The 21,208-nt window shown below is 36.3% G+C and overlaps 1 protein-coding gene across 1 annotated transcript in view; it reads right to left on the reverse strand.

Moving 5' to 3' along the window:
• EXOC6B (exocyst complex component 6B) overlaps positions 1-21,208 on the reverse strand; it is a 557,753-nt gene that overhangs the window by 276,653 nt on the left and 259,892 nt on the right. The window contains exons 9-11 of the mRNA XM_081797284.1: positions 6,943-7,026; positions 6,536-6,582; positions 4,869-5,026 (exon numbers count right to left, since the gene is read on the reverse strand). Of these exons, the coding sequence (XP_081653410.1) occupies positions 4,869-5,026; positions 6,536-6,582; positions 6,943-7,026 (289 nt within the window). The remainder of the gene's footprint in view (positions 1-4,868; positions 5,027-6,535; positions 6,583-6,942; positions 7,027-21,208) is intronic.

Genomic DNA, 21,208 nt, shown 5'->3' on the forward strand with positions numbered 1-21,208 from the left:
GGGTGGCTCAGTCGGTTGAGCGACTGCCTTCGGCTCAGGTCATGATCCCAGGGTCCTGGGATCGAGTCCCACATCGGGCTCCCTGCTCTGCAGGGAGCCTGCTTCTCCCTCTCCCACTCCCCCTGCTTGTGTTCCCTCTCTCGCTGTGTCTCTCTCTGTCAAATAAATAAATAAAATCTTTAAAAAAAAAAAAAAAAAACTATATTAGCAGATCTTCTAATATTGACTCATTCCTGATACAAACTTTCCTTTGTATTAGCAAATTATATTTTAATATACTGCTAAATTTGCATTCCAAGAGAGATGGACCATGTAAGATCTCTTTCATGTTTTGAAATCAGCATTGAGAATACTATACATATTGATACCCGAAATATTATCGCTTTCAAAATGTTTCTAATTTATGCAATTACTAATAATTCAATCAGAGAAAGAGTAGTTTTAAATGTAACACAGAATGTTAGAAAGACATACAGATTTTTGATAAATAAGTAACAATCATTCAGATATAGTGTTTCTTTTTGAGATTTGTTTTGATGTTTGGGTTGCTCTTATTTTGGCTTGCTTTGCTGGGTAATATAATACAATAAACAGTGTCATGAAACAGAATTAACATTTGTGGCATCAATTACTCTTGTCTCCCCCAAATTCCTATGTTAAAGCCCTAACCCCCAGTGTAGCTATACCTGGAGATGGAACTTAGAGAGATATTTAAGGTCAAAGGAGGAAGGGCCCTGATCTGAAGGGATCGGTATCCTTATAAAAGAAGCAGGTGACACTGTGAAAAGGCCATGTGAGGACACAGTGAGGACACAGCCACCTGCAATTCAAGAAACAGCCCTCACCAGAAACCAACCCTACTGGCACCCTGATCTCAGACTTCCAGCCTCCAGAATTGTGAGAAAATAAATTTCTGTTGTTTGAGTACCAGTCTATGACATTTCATTATGGCAATCTGAGCTGAATAAAATGAGAGATTAACACAGTAATGTTATTGGAAGTGATGAGTCATAAAAAATAAAGATAGAATCCAAGGAGCACCTGGTCGGCTCAGTCGGTTAAGCACTAACTCTTGGTTTTGGCTCAGGTCATGATCTCGGGGTCATGAGATCGAGCCCAGTGGCAGGCTCCAGGCTCCGTGTGGAATCTGCTTGGGATTCTCTCCCTCTCCCTCTGCCCCTCCTCCCACTTGCGTGCATATGTGCACGCTCTCTCTATCTCTATCAAATAAATAAATGAAATCTTAAAAAAAAAAGAATCCAACCTCACACCCTATACTAAAATAAACTTTTTATGTCTGTGACGTATACATAAAAAAGTAACTCTGTACAGAAATACTAAAATCAAATATAGACAAATAATTATATATTCTTTGCAATAAGGAAGACATAAGTTGTCGAGTTAAAAATCAATATATTTACAAAAAATTTTAAACTTCTGTAAAGCCATGGAAAAGAAAAGCAAAGTTAGAGACACATGAAACTATGAAAAAATACTTGCAACCTATATATCAGACCAGAGATTAACATTCAGATTAAAAGCTAGCATCCATGTTTTATTAATAAATAATAAAATATTTTTAAACTATTAAAATATAAAGGCAATGCATATGAAAAGGAAATTTTAAGAAGATATACAAATAACTAAAAACATCTAAAGAGAGTTTCAATATCAGTATTAATCAAAGAAAAACATGTTAAATTAAGATAAAATTTCTGACATGTTAGATTAGGAATGATTTTTTGTTTTTAAACATAACTTTCTGTGAAGTAAAAGGAATAGGGAAATAGGCATTCTAAAAGACAATGCTCAGAGTACTAAATGATAAATATTTTTGCAAAGCAAATTACAATATGCATCCAGGGCCTAAGAAATGTACAGATCTTTTAACTCACTAATTTGTCCTAGATAAATCTAAGAATTTATCCTAGATATAATCAATTGTGCAAGAACATTTTTATAAAAATATTCACTGCAGTGTTTAAAACAGCTTAAAAAAAGGGCCCCAAAACTTTTTTTAAAAAGTGAATTAATTATTTTAAACAACAGAGTACTACAATGGAATATTATGCAAGTAAATATTAAAATTAATACAGATTGATTAGACACAAAGTGAAAACCACAACTTGTTTCTATTTAAAATACATATTGTATATTGTGTTTTCATACACAAGAAAAAGAATCTTTAAATTTACATATAAGAAAGCTAATAATAATCATGCCAGGGATCATGGCCACAATTTGTTACTATTAACAATCAATATTTTCTATCTTAGAATAAACATGTTACCTTTGTAAAATAAATATTTACATATAAAAACACATCATACTAAGGGAGAAGGTAAGACATTAAAAAAATGATCCTAGGACAATAGATACACTATTGCAAAAAAGTAAAATGAGATCCTTAATCATTTTTTAAATAAAAATAAATAACAAGTGGTAGTAGATACATAAATGTGTAAAAAAAAAAAAAATCAAGCCATAACATAGTTACAAGACTTTTTTTTAGTCTTGGAACAGGCAGGAACTTTTAAAAAATATTTTTAAATTTGCCAGACTTTATTATGACAAAAGAATAAAATGATAAAAATGTCAGATGAAGTCCTAGGTCACATATAAGCAGTGAGAGAAATTTTAAAATAAGAGAGATATACAGGGGCGCCTGGGTGGCTCAGCTGGTTAAATGTCTACCTTCAGCTCAGATCATGATCTCAGGGTCCTGGGATTAAGCCCCATGGCAGGCTCCCTGCTCAGTGGGGAGTCTGCTTCTTCCTCCCCCTCTGCACCCCCCACCCCCGGCTCATGAACCCGCTCTCGTTCTCTCTCTCAAATAAATAAAATCCTTTAAAAAAAAAAGATAGATATATAAAGAGGCAAACATTTAACATTTCTAAATACCAAAAAAGAAACCATAAATAAAAATAAAAGGAGAAAAACATTTGCAATGTATTCAATGACATATCCTCTTTGGTTTCAAATGCATATATTAACCAAACTCCTACACCTTGTTACTTGGATGGCACAAAGGCAAAGTAATCATATTCAAAGGCCACTGATGACCTCCCCACTCCAAACCATCAAAGGGAAAGAAACCACAAACCTAGGCATTACCTCGATATGCTTTTAATCTTACCTTTTATATCTAATCCATCAGAAAATACAATTAATCTTACCTCCTAAAAATCTCTCCAATTCATCCACATCTCTCCATATCTACTATTGCCCTTGGTCCAGCTATCATCACCTCTTGCCTGAATATTAAACTATCCTATTAATTGTTCTGCCCACATCCTTTCCCATCACTCATCCATAATTGAGCCAGAATGGAAAACTGATCTTCTCACTCCAATTTACCCTACCCCCACACTGAACACATACACACTCCATTCAACCCAGTGCTTAAAGCATCAAATATGTCTTAAATAATATGACATCTATCTACTTTTTTATTTTTACTTCATACCATGCCTAACTTTCTACGTTCCCTGTTCTACCCACTCTGAACATTTTTCAATTCCCTAAAACGGCTACAATCCCATCAATTACAGATTTTACACATGGCATTTACTCTGGAACACTTGCTGATGAAGAGATAAGAAAGCTGAAGGATCGTGGATAACTTAAGTTTCTAGCTGGCACAACTAGATGGATATGAGAGCCATTTACTGAAATATTCTAGATGCTAAATTATCTTCTATTATTAAGTCCTCACTATCATTCCTCGAACAGTTCAGATAGAAAAGTATCCCCAAAGCCCCTGTACTACTCTCTTATACCTAGAATTCCCTTTTAATTGATCTTTGCATAAATTGTGACTCCTTGATATTCTGATCTCAGAATGCCACTTCTGATCAACCAATCAAAAGCAGGCACCCTAATCTATCGCCGTTTTAATTGCATTGTATTATCACTATCTGATATTCTTATTTGTTTATTGGGAACCTCCCCAATCAAAATATAACTTTCTTTTTTTTTTTTTTAAAGATTTTATTTATTTGAAAGAGAGAGACATAGTGGGAGAGGGAACACAAGCAGCGAGAGTGGGAGAGGGAGAAGCAGGCTCCCCACGGAGCAGGGAGCCCAACGCGGGGCCCAATCCCAGGACCCTGGGACCATGACCCAAGCTGAAGGCAGACACTTAACAACTGAGCCACCCAGACGCCCCAAAATATAACTTTCTGAGAGCAAAGATTTCATCCATCTTGCTCACCGTTGTATTCCCATTGCCAACATGTGTTAAAGAAATATTGAACAAATGATTAATTCAGAGCCAATATTATCTATCTGAAATAAAGTGAATTATCATCAAAAATTCAGGCTTTAATAAAATATATCAAAATCATGGGAACTCATAATTAGGTAACTTACTGATATGTTATAGCATTTTTTTTTTCAAAAAATAAGAATAAAACTGTGAACTCCAAGTCAGTATTAATTGGCATTATAGAAGGCAATTTAGAGTAGTGGCTGAGAATATGGGCTCCGGAGTCACATGTCTGGATTCGAATCCAAGCTCTACCATTTACTGTGTAACATTAGGCTGGTTACTTAACTTCTCTGAGGCTCAGTTCCCCAGACCATAAGGTAAATATAATAATAATACCTACCTTATGAAATATATATGAAGTACACACACCAACGCCCGACACAGAGAAAAGATTCCAATAAATGTCAGTTGTTGGGGGTTTTGTTTTGTTTATTTCTTACTGCAGAGAGCATCCAAAAATGTGTTCAGTGTTAGAAAGGATGGCAATTTGAAGAGGCTACTTCCATATGTCTTTGAGAGAGACAGCTCCAAGTAGGTGATTCCACACAATACATACTTTTAACGCAGGACAACACTGACCAGTATACAGATAATCAGCAATAAGTGAGAACTTCTCGCGGGGGCTTCTTACGTACCGAGTGGGTGCGGAGTGCTGCAATGGTTTTTGAAAGTGCCATTTCCCAGAGTTCATCAATGTAGGCTCTATTTACTAAGCCCTGGGTTGTATGTAAAATGTGATCTTCAACCACAAAAAAGCTAAGATGGAGGAAAAAAGAAAGTACAGCTGTCAGAAATTACAGTTTGACTACTATCTCCAGGGTCTGACAAACATTAAGAGCTGCCATCAAATTCAAAGTTAATAGTCAAGAAAGCTACTTGGTGTCATTAACAAAAAATCATATTCCTAGGACTTAGAATTTTGTCCAACCACTTTATAGAAATTAGAGTCACGTTTCTATTAAATGTTAACCATACTACATCAAAAACTAATGATGTAATGTATGGTGATTAACATAATAAAATAAAATTTAAAAAAAAAGAAAAAAGAAGAGGATGGAGTGAGAAAGCAGCCGCCTGCAAGCCAATAAGAGAGGCCTCAGAAAACCAAACCTGCTAACATCCTGATCTTGGACTTCTAGCCTCCAGAACTTGAGAAAATAAATTTCCATTGTTTAAGTCAAAAAAAAAAAAATGTTAACCATACTGGTCAGCAATTTAAAAGGGAAGAAAATGGTTACAGGTAAGGGAGGCTAATTTCACTATATTAAAAATACCAGGCCATTAAGACAGTTAAAAAAAAATAACTGATTTTAAAGAGACAACGAAAGCTAAAATATACATTTTTGTAAGAGCCCAACATACAAAATATCAAAATGATTCCCTTTATATGGACTTCCTCATTACAGGGTTCAAAAGGTATCTTACAAAGGTCAAGAAAATGCAAACTTATTTTTTAACACTCTGTTGTAGCTTTATTGTTGTGCATTTACAATGTATCTTTAGCCCCCTTGGCTAAATGTTCATGCTAAATAATTCTTTAAATAAGGAATTCTCATGATATATTTTAACCAAAACTATCAATTACATTGAAAAATCTAAATCTGAAATAAAAAAGAAAATTTCACGGAACAATCCAACTTCTTTCCCTTTCTTTTAATTGCAAAGTCATTATTTTGCAATTAGAATAAGCTGCCTATATTTGGGGTGTTTATTTGGGAAATGCAATTCCATATTAGTATGTATACTCTAGATGATGGTGGCAAACTATATAGTCCATGGGACGAATCTGGCCCACTGCCTGTTTTTATAAATATTGTTTTATTGGAACACAGCCACGTTCACTCATTGCCGTATTGTCTATAGTCGCTTTCACACTGCAACAACAGAGCTGAATAGTTGTGACAGAAACCGTATGGCCTGCGAAGCCTAAAATACTTTACTATCTGGCCCTTTTAGAAAAAGTTCGCCAACTTTTGCTGATTATTTGGTTCCCTCTTACCAAGAATAGAGAAACAAAACATCAGGTGTAATAAAAGTACAATTCAAAGTTTTTCTCCCTTATCCACCAAAACTAGTCTCCAACAATATAATGCTGAAACCAATAAGACATTCCTTTAAAATTATCAGAAAGTCAAAAATAAATCTTAAGAATTTAAAAGAAAAAGAGAAAAAAAAATCTCCCAAGGAAAACTTATTTTTCCAAGTCTCACGAGTCTAGGTATTAAAAGTGTATAAATTTAAATACACACACATATATATACCTACCCTACAATTTGATTAAAATACTTCCTGTAGCCATCTAAAGTTTCATGCTGCAACAAAGCAAAGAAGAAAAAAGTTATTCTTTCTATTTTGATACATTAAGAAAAAGTTAAAATCAGTTACTTAATTTCTTAAGGCTCAGTTCCCAAGACTCAGGTGAATATAACAATAGTACCCTACCTTATAGGGTTATAATGAGGATGAACTGAGATCATTCATCCCAGTACCTAAAACAATGCCTGACACATAGCAATCAATAGATGTTAGTTGCTATTTTCTTACTGTCACATCCACCAAAAATGATCTCAGAGTGACAGTTTAAAAAAAAAAATAGTACATATGCAAAATAATGAACAGCTGCCAGAGAAGAAAAGTGGAAAATTTGAGAAAAGTTAAGTTGGTGATCCTACCATGTTAGATGGAGGCTGGAGCACCAAACGGGCCTGTTTTCGCCTCTGTTTTCGGTAGTAGTTCTCAAATGTTTCCCGGGCACCCTGTAAATAAACAAAAGGAAATGGGTTGACGCAATCTGACCAATTATTCTAGTATTTTGTGGGAAAAGAGAAGCTTCCAGGTCTGGAAGTGAGGCAACCCCACATTTCTCAAAATCTGCTATTTTGACAATGATAATAATCATAGAAACAACTAAAAACAACTATTACCATTTATTGAACCCTACTTACAAATCCCGTAAGAATGGATACAAAAGATTCTTAAGAGGACACTACTAGAACTCAACCACCAACACACCAAAGCTGGTTGCTGAATCAACTATCACAAATTCACAAGAATGAAGACAAACCAACATTCTCATAAGAGCAGTTGAGCAAATGTTCTTTAAAAACCTCACAGAACATTCCAGAAGAAAAATGTTCAGAATGAAAACCAGTCCCAAATGAATCATGAGCAAAGGGCCAGGGGGAGGCAGGAAAAAGGCAGGAGTGGAGAACAGTACATCAGTCTTCCCAGCTAGCACATAATCAAGCACAGGATTAACACCAAAAAAGAAGAAACAAAGCCCTGGAAATTCTTGGTGCACAGTTTCTTAAACTGAAAGGTGCTCCAGAGAACAAGAGCTGGCTCATGAGCTCTGTAACTGGGTTGAATCCCATCCTCTCAAAATTCATGTCCTTCCTGGGACGTCATAATGGGATCTTATTTAGAAATACGGTCACTGCAGATGTACTTAAATTAAGATGCAGTCACACTAGAGTAGGGTGACCGTTAATCCGATATAACTGGTGTCCTTAAAAGAAAAGGAGAAAAGACACAGAGATAGACACACAGAGAGAACATCCTGTGACAACGCCTGGAACCACACAGTTGCAAGCCAAGGACACCAAGGATTGCTGGCCACCGCCAGAAGCTGGGGAGAGGCAAGGAAGGATGCCACCCAGAGTTTCAGAGGGAGGATGGCCTTCTGACACCTGCTTTTGGATTCTAGTCTGCAAACCTGTGACCCAATAAATTTCTGCTGTGTAAGCCACCCAACCTGCGATACTTTGTTACAGCAGCCCTAGGAAACTAATAGAACTCAAAGCTTTTAAAACATGATGCCTCCTCCCCACCCAGGGCGCCTGGGTGGCTCAACTGGTTAAGTGTCTGCCTTCAGCTCAGGACATGATCCCAGGGTCCTGGTATTGGGACCCGCATCGGGCTCCCTGCTCAACAGGGAGCCTGCTTCCCCTCTCCCTCTGCTGCTGTTCCGCCTGCTTGTGCTCTCTCTCCATCAAATAAATAAATAAAATCTTTAAAAAAAACGATGCCCCCCCATGACTAAATTCTACTCTGAATCCAAGACTTTTCTAAATAAATAAGAGTAGAAATGGAGAGACAGCATGCATGGTGGTTAAGAGCACTGATTTTGGAACCAGATGATGATGATTCCATTCAAATCGCAAGTCTGCTCCTTTCTAGCTGTATAACTCATATGACCAGCTGTATAACTTTCACTAATTTACCTTCCACCATTTAACTAACAGATGTGCTATGGTGTTCTCATCTGTAGAGACGCCACCCTCATCATTGTCATGAGGATTCAGATGAGTTATAAAGCTTTTAGAACAGTATCTGATAAATAATCACCGCTATGCATGTGCTTATTGTTTTAAAAACAAGATGAATAAATCAATGATGGAAATGAAAGCCTTGCCCATGCGAAAAAGCATAAACTCTATGCAATACCGAAGTTGAGTTTCCTTCACCTTCCCAGAAGTCTGAAGAATCCTATTCAACATGACTTCTCTGTTAGATCCCTAAACTGGAGAAGTTGATTTAAGGTACTAAATCACACTAACTCAATAGCATAAGCTCAGGGGTTGGCAAACGTTTCCTCTAAAGGGCAGGACAGTAAATATTTTAGGCTTGGTGAACTATACCGTCTCTGTCGCCACTACTCACCTCTGCTGTTGAAATGCAAAAGTAGCCACAGACAGTACACACGTGAGTGTGGCTGTGTTCCAATAAAATGTTATTTGTGGAAACTGAAATTAGAATTTCATATAATTTTCATCTGTCATGAAATATTCTTTTTTTATTTTTTTTATCAACAGTTTAAAAATGTGAAAGCCATTTTGAGTTCACAGGTCACATCAGAGCAAGCAGCAGGGTGGCGGTGGCCGTGGCCCATGGTTTGTCGACCCCTGGTGTAGCTTAAAAACAAAGGTTTTAAAATGCTAACGTGATTATAACTGTAGACACCTGAGTCTTTCCTGCTATAAAATGAAATCAAACATTAAGACCGCTATTTCAAGACTTGCTTATTTCTTAGTCCATAAGTTAATGAGGTAGCAAATGATTCTATTTAAGAAATAAGAAGTGGAAACTGCCTGTTGGTTTGTTAAAGTTATTCCCCACTTGTCACCATTTCACAGCATAGTGGTATTATTAAATGTCAATTACATTCTGTACACACTGAGGGCTTTTCATTTTAAAGTTAACAGCCCTAAAGGCCCTTTATTATTCTTGTGTGACATTACACATTCAACATGCTTTGGAGCCAAGATACACTTAGCTGAGAATTTAGGGCAAGTCTTCTCTCAAATTAGGCCATTGTATAATAATTTAATTATTTGTTGTAAAAGATAGAAATTATACAAGACAAAATTCTATATAAAAACCTATCATAGACCTCTACTTAGTTCTAAACTAAATACAGTTTTGCCTTTCAAATACTCATTCGATAAAATAAAAACACAAGAAAAGACCAATTTATCTAGTAATTCTGGCTTCTCTATTTACAAAAATGAGTTAGATTTTCCCTAGTGGCTGCTAACTAAATTCACCTCTGAGTATTCTATTTCCTCTGCCAATTTTGTCAACTCAATACTTACAGGTAGAATTTAAAGTAGACGCCTGACCAGTCCAGCTGAGTGCCTGTCTTTTCACAAACAGATCAACAGATGAACTATAAAAGTTTGCCACTTCAGTTTCAAGCTCCTCTAATCATTAATATTAATTAAAAAAAAACCCACCTCAAAAGTCAGTGAAAGTATAAGCAAATAGATATAAATAACAGACCAGTGAAAAGTTGTTTTCATTTTATGTCATTAGCATTACACTGGTCCAAAGGCTTTGTAATAATTAATTAACACACATAACATCACAGAAAAACAAGTCACTTTTTGTACATAAAGTGCTTACCATACAATAAAGAACATCACTGAATTTATAGTCTATGGTGGAAAACTAGCAATTAAATGAACAAAAAAGATCACAGAATCCTATGGATTGGAGTGTGTGTGTGTGTGTGTGTGTAGTAGGTGGGAGGAATGTCAGAGAAAGCCTCCCAGAAAAAAAAAAAATGCCATTTATATTCATAGTTGAAGAATGAGTCAGAATAAACCACATAAAAAGAAAGGGAAAAATAGTTCTCGTAGAGACACAGAGGTTCATGCATCCCATGAATTGAAATTCTTCATGATGGAACCTTCAGAATGTAAGAGAAAGGAATGACAAGAAATAAAGGCTAGAGGACTTTATAAATTTGTTAAGATATTTGCACTTCAACTCTAGAGACAATCAGAGTTTTAGACATTTGTAAGTTGTAATGTACTGAGCAGAATGAAGAAAGGGAACATTAGACTCAAAAAGATCAGTCTGAACCTGACAAATATTTAGGAGGTACAAGCTGATGACTGATTGGATATTGGTGGTAAAGGACAGAAAAGACAGCAAGCTAACGTGAGGTTTCTATCCTGGATAACTGGTTTGATGGTGGTGTCATTTAATGAGAAAGAAAACATAAGAGCAGGGATATATAGTCGATTATTATTCATGGATTCCATATTTGCAAATGTGCCTACTTGCCAAAATTTATTTGTAACCTCAAAATCAACACTCATGAGGTCATTCACAGATAAGTACAGAGTGTTGAAAAATTTGAGCAGCGCCCAATGCACATGTTCCTAGCTGAGGTCAAACAAGGCAACCCTCTGTCTCCTTTCTTCAGTTCTCATACTATAAACAATTACCCTATTCACAGTCATCCAGTACCTCATTCTTTGTATTTTTGTGCTTTTTAAAAATTGAGATATAACTGACATATAACATTATATTATTTTCAGGTGTACAACACAATGATTCAATATTTATATATATCTTGCAAAATGACCATCACCATAAGTCTAGTTAACACCTATCACCACATACAATTTTTTTCCCTTGGGTTGAGAACTTTTAAGAGCTACTCTCTTAGAAAACTTCAATTATTCAATAAAGTATTATTAGCTACGGTCACCATACTGTATATTATATCCCCAGGACTTACTTATTTTGTAACTGAAAGACTATTCCTTTTCATCACCTTCACCCAACTCCGCCATCCCCCACTTTTGGCAACCACCAATCTCTCTATGAGTTCAGTTGGGTTTTTTGTTTATTTGTTTAGATCTCATATATAAGTGAGATCATACAGTATTTGTCTGTGTCTGGCATATTTCACCAAGCAGAATGCCCTGAAGGTCCAGCCATGTTGTCACAAATGGCAAGATTTCACTCTTTTTTATAGCTGAATAATACTCCTTTGTATATATAGATCCCACATGTTCTTTATCCATTCATCAATGAACACTTAGGCTGTTTCTATGTCTTGGCTATTGTAAATAATGCCACAATGAACATAGGAGTGCACATACTTTTTCAGTTAGTGTTTTCATTTCCTTCAAATAAATACCCAGAAATGAAATTGCTGGAACATATAGTAGTTCGATTCGTAATTTTTTGAGAAACCTCCACACTGTTTTCCATAGTGTTCACACCAATTTACATTCCCACCAACACGCAACAAGGGTTCCACCTTCTCAACATCCTCACCAACACTTGTTATTTCTTGTCTTTTTGATATTAGTCATTCTAACAGCTGTGAGGTGATTATCTCATTGTGGTTCTGATTTACATTTCCTTGATGATTAGTGATGTTGAGCATCTTTTCACGTACCTGTTGGCCACCGGTACGTCTTGCATTTTTGTGCTCCTTGTTGTTGATTTTTCTATTTAAAATGGCCCCCACACATAGTACTGAAGTGCTGTCTAGTGTTCCTAAGACTTGACACTTGTCAAGAAGACAAGATGTGTCTTACGGAGAAAATACATTCAGATAAGCTTTGTTTGGGCATGAATTATAGTGCTGCTGGCCATGAATTTGATGTCAATGAGCCAACAATATATATTAAATAAGATATCTTTAAAGAGAAATACATACAAAAAAGGGTTATGAATTGATTGGCTGATGAAATGTTGTAAGCAGAAGCTCACAGTAACCTAACCCCGTACTTCCCCAGCAGCAATGGTTCAGTATTCATTAACTCGGTGTTTACAGTGGTCTTATAAAATGTAACTAACATGAGCAACAAGAACTGATTGTACATGAGGAGACTGGTGATAATGACCTCTGTAACAAACATGTTTAGTTTGTAACTTCTAAGTGCTAAGTGTTTGGGAGCAGGCATATTTGGGTCTCCAGGTCAGGTGAAAGGGCTAAGCTAAAGACAACAGTTTTCAGAATCAAGAATCATTGGCAGGGGGCGCCTGGGTGGCTCAGTCGTTAGGCGTCTGCCTTCGGCTCAGGTCATGATCCCAGGGTCCTGGGATCGAGCCCCGCATCAGGCTCCCTGCTTAGCAGGAAGCCTGCTCCTCCCTCTCCCTCTCCCTCTGCTTGTGTTCCCCCTCTCATTGTCTCTCTCTGTCAAATAACTAAATAAAATCTTTAAAAAAAAAAAAAATTGGCAGATGAACCATGAGAGACTGTAGACTCTGAGAAACAAACTGAGGGTTCTAGAGGGGAGGGGGGTGGAGGAATGGGTTGGCCTGGTGATGGGTATTGGGGGGGCACATATTGAATGGAGCACTGATTGTTGTGAGCGAGCAATAAATCATGGAACACTACATCAAAAACTAATGATGTAATGTATGGTGATTAACATAATAAAATAAAATAAAAATAAATAAATTGAAAAAAAAAGAATCATTGGCAGAAAGATGGTAATCTAAGCCTAGGAAAAAATGAGATAATCTAAGAAATATCTGTAGAATTTAAGTACAAAAGGACCTAGCACAAAAACCCTCAGTGACAACAGTTAGGAAATGTCTCTTTCCTATAATTAAAATATAACTTTAAATGTCACCTACTTAGAGAAGACTTTTCCACTACTCAATTTAAAATGGAAAGTTTTGCCGGAGAGTCGGTTAAGCGGCCAACTCTTGGTTTCGGCTAGGGTCATGATCTTAGGCTTATGAGATCCAGCCCCAGGTCGTCCCCCCAACCCACCTCAGGCTCTGCGTTCATCTGCACTCAGCATGGAGTCTGTTTGGGATTCTTTCCCTCTTCCTCTTCTCTCCACACTCCCCACGGGTGCGCTTGCTCGCTCTCTCTCTCTCTCAGATAAATAAAATCTTTTTCAAAAAAAAGGAAAGTTTTGCCTAACACATAGCCCTCTTTTAATTCTTTGCATAGCACAATCTCCATCTGACATTATGTTATTGTTTATTGTCTGTCTCCTCTCATTAGGATGCAACCTCCCCAATAACAAAAAATATTAATCAATATTTTCTTTCAAGCCTCCATTTTTATGTTTACTCTTTACCTGCTAAATTGCAATAATCATTTCTTTGTAATTTTTCCTATTCATCTCATCCTGCTGTTGTTCTACCTCCATTTATTCTTTTAAGATTTTTGTTCTTGTTTCATAGAAGTTATACCTTCTTCGTGCCAAATAATTTCCTAAAATTTCCTTTTGGCTCCTGTAGAAAATCATTCTTAGGATCATGTTTCCTCTGAATTTTTAGGATGATGTCCTTTGTCCCATTTTATTCAGGATGTTTTTGCAGATCTCACATTTTGTTTTGTATTGTTTCATTTTCTCAATTGCTCTGTTTTGAACAATAGGAGCTCGTTCTGGACCAGTACTTTCTTCCAGGCTTCTTTTGTGGTTTGCCCTGGCCCATTCACCAACCATCCGGCTATAGATCTAATATCTTTATGGAAGCAGCAATTCATAGCAGGTTGTGATGTGCCCAGGTCCAAAGCTGTTTCAAAGTAAATCCACAAACTGATTCCAGTGTCTAGCAAGCAACTGGCCTACTGAGCTCACATAAAATATGGCCAAACATTCTCCTACCACACAGTTCCCAGTGTTTAACTCTCTGAACACAAGTGAATGAAAACCACAATAATATAGTCTTCCTATCTCTGTGCTCTTGTGCAGCACTACAGAGTATTCTCCAGCACAGGATAAACTGTGCTGCCATCGAAGGTCTACTTTCCCCCTCACCCCACACTCTGGCAGACTTATAAAGGAGAATCTATACAGTACAGGGGTAGACAACTAATATATTCATCAATTCGGGATTGTATTTTCAAACCAGATGACCCAGAGTGAAAAAGCATAAAGTATCTTCGGACTTTTAAGGTTTGCTCTGTGTATGGCAGCAAAACACACATCACTCAACAACTAGGTTTCTCAATCCATTCAATCAGACTTAATATTGGAGAAAATTTTATTTGAATTCAGACAATATAATGTTAATTATAAGTCTTCTTTAACAATGGTGCTGTAATTTTTTAGACTTTTATGCATCTAAGGAATTTTAGTGGAAGTAAAGCTTAGAAACTAAGTAAGATTTTGCTTAATGTTTTTTTTCTGTTAAGTGTATATATTCCACCTGAAATTTAACTGAAATACAGGAGTTTATATTATTCTAAAAAATTCTCCACAACAAATTTTCTTCTCACTCACTTGCAGAGCAACTACATAAAAAGAGCTAAATGATCACAGAACATATTCTATTTTTACTTAATGCTAAAACAAGAAAATGAAATATTCCCCAAGTTCTATTGACCTCTTCTTCAATTCACTGGGTGATTTCTTTTCTAAATTCATGTTTAATTTAGGGGCGCCTGGGTGGCTCAGTCATTAAGTGTCTGCCTTTGGCTCAGGTCATGATCCCAGGGTCCTGGGATCGGGTCCCGCGTCGGGCTCCCTGCTCCGCGGGAAGCCTGCTTCTCCCTCTCCCACTCCCCCTGCTTGTGTTCCCTCTCTCGCTGTGTCTCTCTCTGTCAAATAAATAAATAAAATCTTTAAATTAAAATAATAAATTCATATTTCATTTAAATATTACATCACATCCTATGATAAACTTGGAGGAGGGTGCTAATGGTCAAATGTCCCAAAAGCCATTGCCAATTTCTTAATTAATCCTAGCACTGGGAATTAACCAGGACATAACCCACTTCTCTTCAGCTATGCTGACAATAGTTATTTGCTTGTTTTATGTTTGTTTTATCTTTTGCTTTTTTAATATTGTCTCTTTTTAAATTATTAATTACAAAAGTAGAATATGTGACTTCTAGAAAAATCCGACAATAAAGATAAGGCAAGGAAAGAAAATAAAAGTCATTCATAACCCCATCGCCTGGAGAGAACTACTATTTACTTTTTGGTGCGCTCCCTGACAGACGTTTTCCTATCCTAAGTAGATATTTCACATACTCACATATGTACATATACACACCTAAATAGGATCATATTGTGCATACTTTTTCCACTCTTTTCATTTTGCATGCAAAAATCTTTTCTCAAACATCGTAAGTTAGTATGATCCATTCTTATTGCACAACACTGTGCCAACATTCTTTCCTCAAACACATGCTATAAATTGTCATCATACAAATGCTGGAACTAACATGGGCTTTCAATAAATGTTTAAAAATAAAAATAGAAATACAAGTGATAACTCTGAATTCCCCATGTGTCTAGGCACTTGTCTGGATATAAACAGAGGAAACACAGTATTGCCACTCAATGTGGGCAAATGAGTGAGACTTTTTGTTTTTGTCTGTAAAAGTGGTAAGATCTATTGGTAACAAAGCTCAAACTCAAATTTTAGCTGCCATCAGTTTACATATACATGTACACCAGTAATCAAACAAGTCAGGATCATGTGATCCTCACTCTTGACCAGGGGAAAAGGGAAGACCAGATGAAAGACCTTTCCGTGGGTTTCTTTTTCTTCATAAAAGGTGACGATGTATACCACGGGCACAGACACCCTGAACTTCTCATACAATTACTGAGCCCCATGCCTCCAAACATTAGTGGCATCTACAAGTCTAGTTTTGTGGAAGAAAAAGTAAAACTTATGGTGGGACAATACTATTTCATATGGACATTATGTCTAAACAACAGACAAAAGAGGACAGACCCATCTTCATTAAATAGTTACTGTGCCACTATTTGGTGAAACAGCTCTTCATCGAGTGGGCCTTTCCTGGTAGAGACTGCTTATGGGGTCTACTGGAGAGTGGGCTGAGTCCTTCTCATCCATCACAATAACTGAAAATTAACCCTTGGATTAAGAAGCAGCAAAGGACAAGTAGACAAAGAACAAGGGAGGGAAATGGAAGGAGGGAAGCACACACCATTGTTCTTCCGGCTTTGCCTACAGGAAGCAATATTTCCATTTGGTCTTGGGCAAAGCCTGTAATTTCACCACCCTGACTGCAGCTGGAGAACTCCCTTTCAACTGTCCCGGCATCCAAGTGAAGACAGGTTTATTCAGAGTTTTAAAAAAACCAAAAACCTGAAAGGGCCATTTTAATTTGCTTCCATGTGAAAAGGGGAGCACTTTTCATAGGGCCCCATAATGATGTTCAGCGGGATATTACACTTCGCCATATGGCTAATTTGCACAGCAGGCCCAAAGCAGGATTTTCTTTCATTAGAACTGCCCTAAAGATCAGACTACAGAAACATGTGTAAAGAACAAACCCAAGATGCCCCCTATTGCTTAAATCTAGAAACATTTGATTCCCAGATGTAAAAGCCCATTCAGAGAGTTTCCATGGCAAGGTCATTCAAGAGTCGTAGAGGTGGTATGTGTCACAGCCCCATTTACGTATATTAGGGCTTTGAAAATGCCTAAAATTCAAAAGCCACAAAATTGTCAAAACACCTCAAACCCCCCTCCCCACCACTATATACAGAGGTAGGATAATAGCTCTGGTAGATAATTTATTATTACAAAACAAAACAAAACAAAAACATTACTTTTTGAATGACCGAATTCTTGATATCATTCATTAGCTTACAAAATAAATCTACATAAACTTTTGACCCTTTTTGAAGGGAGCGAAGGCAGTCTGACGTTCTAACAGAGTCCTGTTTATTTTTAAGATGGCCCTTATAACTTATGTTTGTCTTGGCATTTCCTCCTTCTGCCATATCCCAAGCCTGAGCCATAGAAAAGAACATCCCCTCTGGGAATGACAGAGTCTGCAGGATTTAAAAAAAGAAAAAGAAAGAAATCTGATGTCTAATGATTATGGAGTAGTTGAGTCTGTGCTTTTGAAGAAAGTAAACATTATGATTAACAATCTTGGGCTTTGTAATTAGCTTCCCCCTTCCAAGAGAGAGTGTTAATTTATTAAATATTTTAACAAAGAGTCTTTTATTATCAGATTCAGTTTGGCTGGCTCCTTTCATAGCATTACCAATTACAACCAATAAAGCTTTAATTGATGACTACTTTTTATAACCTTTGACCCAAGATGATAAACAGTTGTACCTTAGAAGCGAAAGGGTAAAACCTCAAAGGGAACGGTGTCTTAATCATGCTTAGCAAACCAAACTGCTTAAAATTACAACCTACCTACCTGGTTAGAACAAAAACCCAGACTTCCTCCATGATTAAGATAATTGATCAGGAAAAGATTTGGATTTCACTTTTAAGATAAGTGTCCTTTTTGTTAGGGCTAAAACTACCTGCATATAACTGTGTACCATAATGTGTTAATTGTAGATTATAATATGATTTAATCAATTTGTAGACAATTAGCAAGTAAATTTTAATATGTGACAAGCTTCTAATATAAAATAATTGAAATGCAAGTTATTTTACTATTTTTTTTAAAAAACACTATAATTTAAATTATATCCCCCCAAGTCCCATCATTTTATTGAGCAGTACCTTTCTAACACCAGGGACTGTTAAGAATATGTGAGCAAAGAAGTAAACCAAATTAACTGTCCAACAATGAGACACCAAAAATTCTTACAGAATTGGGTGCCTACACATGACAAGCAAGGGGAGTCATTCCTTTAATTAGAGTGAGATAATGAGGTTGTCTGCATTTTCTCCAAAGAACAATTCCCAAAGTTGGTAGTGTTCCAAAGATACTATTCAACTGCCCAATTTCACACTTGCCAATTTTTAAGGAGAGTCTTTTCTAACTCACACCTGTCAATCTTTTAAACTGCTAAGGTGCTGCATAATTTGGAAGTTTAAAATTTCCCAGACAAATCTCTTAATCTGTGTCATGTTGCCAAAATGAATAGGGCCTCTGAACAATTACTAAAGAGCTAATAGGAAAATGTGGCATCTAAAACTGTAAATGAAAATAATACCATCGTGTCACAGTGGTTACACACCATCCTTTCATGGAGATGAAGACAATGAAGACGCCGTTAATTGTCCTCACAATGGAAGTACTGGCCTAACAGAAGGTATGGTGTAAGATTTTATATAAAAAGAACTAGGCGTACAGCTTTTAAGTGACTTCTCGTGTACATAAAGGAAGTCAACGCCAGGAAAAGCAAAAAAATCTGAGGTTCAGTCGAAGTACTATATAAATTGAAAGAGCTATACACGTTATTTTTATGATATATAAATGTATGTAATGGCTGTTTTATTAAAGACACATGGCTGCTCTCTGCATTTCAAAATCAAATTTGCCACACACCCAGAAAAAAACAGCCCTTTATATAGTTAAGTGAGGATTGGGGACATTTTGTATAAATTAATCTACGCTTTCCTCCCCATTAACAGATGCTGTAAAGAAACAGACAAATTTAAAATCTAAGAATACAGAAATATGTCATATTGAACTTCAGATGTTCAGAAAAAACAGGCAGAGTATCTAAAAACAAATGAAGCTGATATTTGGGGAAAAAAATAAGAATACAGATTAAGAGAAAAAGGAAACTAAAAGTTGAATAAAATTTGCTTCAATGCCAATTTTCTAAATTAAACTTGTTATTATGGGAGAATTATAGATTTCTACAGAGTTGGAAGAAATAATAGAGACAGATCCTATGTGTTTTTACCCACTTCTTCCAATGGTAAACATACAGCACTGTATCACAATTAGGATATTGACATTGACACAGTCAAGGTCCACATTCCCAAAATTACAAGGATACCTCAAAGTCTCCTCTGTATAGCCATATCCACTTTCCTCCATCCCTACCCCCTACTTAACTTTTGGTAAGCACTGATCGATTCTCCATTTCTATAATTTTGTCACTTTCAGAATGTTACATACATGGAATTTTACAGTATGTAGCCTTTTGAGATCAGCTCATTTCACTCAGCATCAATCTCCGGAGATTCATCCAGGTTGTTGCCTCTATCAATAATTCTTTGCTTTATATTGCTGAGTAATATTCCATGGGAAGGTATAAATGTACCAGAGTTGGTTTAACCATTCGCCAACTGAAGGACATTAGGGCTGCTTCCAGTTTGGGACTGTTATGAATAAAGCTGCTATCAACTTCCATGTTCAGCAAATACCTGAACTAAATTTTCATTTCTCTGGGATAAATGCCCAGGAGGGCAACTGCTGGGTCATATGGTAATTACATGTTTAGCTTTTTAAGAAAATGCCAAACTGTTTTCCAGAGTGACTATAACATTTTACATTCCCACCAGCGTCCTTGCTGCCATTTGGTGTTGTCACTACTCTGACTGGAGTACAGCGATGGCTCATTGTGGCTTTAATTTGAATTCCTCTAATGACTAATGATGTTGAGCATCTTTTCATGTGTTTATTTGCCATCTGTATATCTGCCTCAGTGAATTGTTTCTTCCTGTCTTTTGCCCATATTCTAACTGGCTTGTTTGGTTTTAAACTATCGAGTTTTAAAAAGCCTTTGTATGTTCTAGATACTACTCCTTTGTTGGATATGGTTTGCAGATATTTTCTCCCACTCTGCCCCTTGTCTTTTCATCTTTCTAAAGGGTATTTTGCAGTGCCAAAGAGTTCTATTTTGATAAGGTCCAATTTTATCAAGTTTTTTCTTCTATGCTGAGCATTTCTGGAGTAAAGTTGAAGTACTCTGCCTCCTCCTACATTCTGAGGATTTTCTCCTATTTTTTTTCTAAAAGTTTTAGTTTTGCATTTCACATTTAAGTCATGATCCATTTTGAGTTAGTTTTTATATAAAATATAAGAAATAACTCAAGGTTCACTTTTTTTTTTTTAATGTGAACGTCCAATTGTTCCAGCACCTTTTGTTGAATTGCTTTCTTGCAATCTTCTAAAATACTTTTGTGGGTCTATCCTATCTCTTAATTCTCTACTCCATTCCATTGATCTATCTGCCTATACCTCTGCCAATACCACACAGTCTTGATTACTGTAACCATATAATAAGTCTTAAAACTGAGTATATTGGTTCTTCCCCCTTTTTTCTTTCCAAACTTTTAGTTATTCTAGTTCCTTTGCCTTTCCAAATTTTAGAATAATCTTGTCCATATCAACAAAAATCTTATTGGTATTTTTTTAGGGGGGCAAGGACAAAGGGAGATCAGGAGAGAATCTTAAGCAGGCTCCACGCCCAGCATGGAGCCCATCACAGGCACGATCTCACAACCCAGAGATCATGACCTGAGCTGAAATCAAAAGTCGATGCTTAACCGTGTGAGTCACCTAAGCATCCCTTTATTGGGATTTTGATAGGAATTTCACTAAATCTGTGTATCAACCTGGGAAAAATTAGTATCTTTATTGTGTTGAGTCTTCCAATCCATAAACATACTATGGCTTTCCACTTCTTACATCTTTGTTGATTTTACCCATTGGCATTTTGTAGTTTTCAAAGCACATGAGTCCTGTACATTTTTTTAAAAATTTACACTGAAGTATATCTTTTTTATATTTTAAATTATATTGTATTTTTCATTCTGGTATCTATATGTTCATTTCTAGTATATAGGAATACAACTGATTTTTGTATATCTTATATCTGCCACCTTGCTATATTCACTTACTAGTATTAGGTGGTCTTATCTTGATTCTTTGGGGTTTTCATCAGAAACAATCATGTTATTTACAAATAGGTACAGTTACATTTCTTCCTTTCTAATCTGTATGCCCTTAATTGCCTTTCCCAGTCTTACTGC

The sequence above is a fragment of the Leptonychotes weddellii genome, chromosome 10 (genome assembly GCF_054177405.1).
Source record: "Leptonychotes weddellii isolate Sample4059 chromosome 10, ASM5417740v2, whole genome shotgun sequence".
Classification (NCBI taxonomy): domain Eukaryota; kingdom Metazoa; phylum Chordata; class Mammalia; order Carnivora; family Phocidae; genus Leptonychotes; species Leptonychotes weddellii.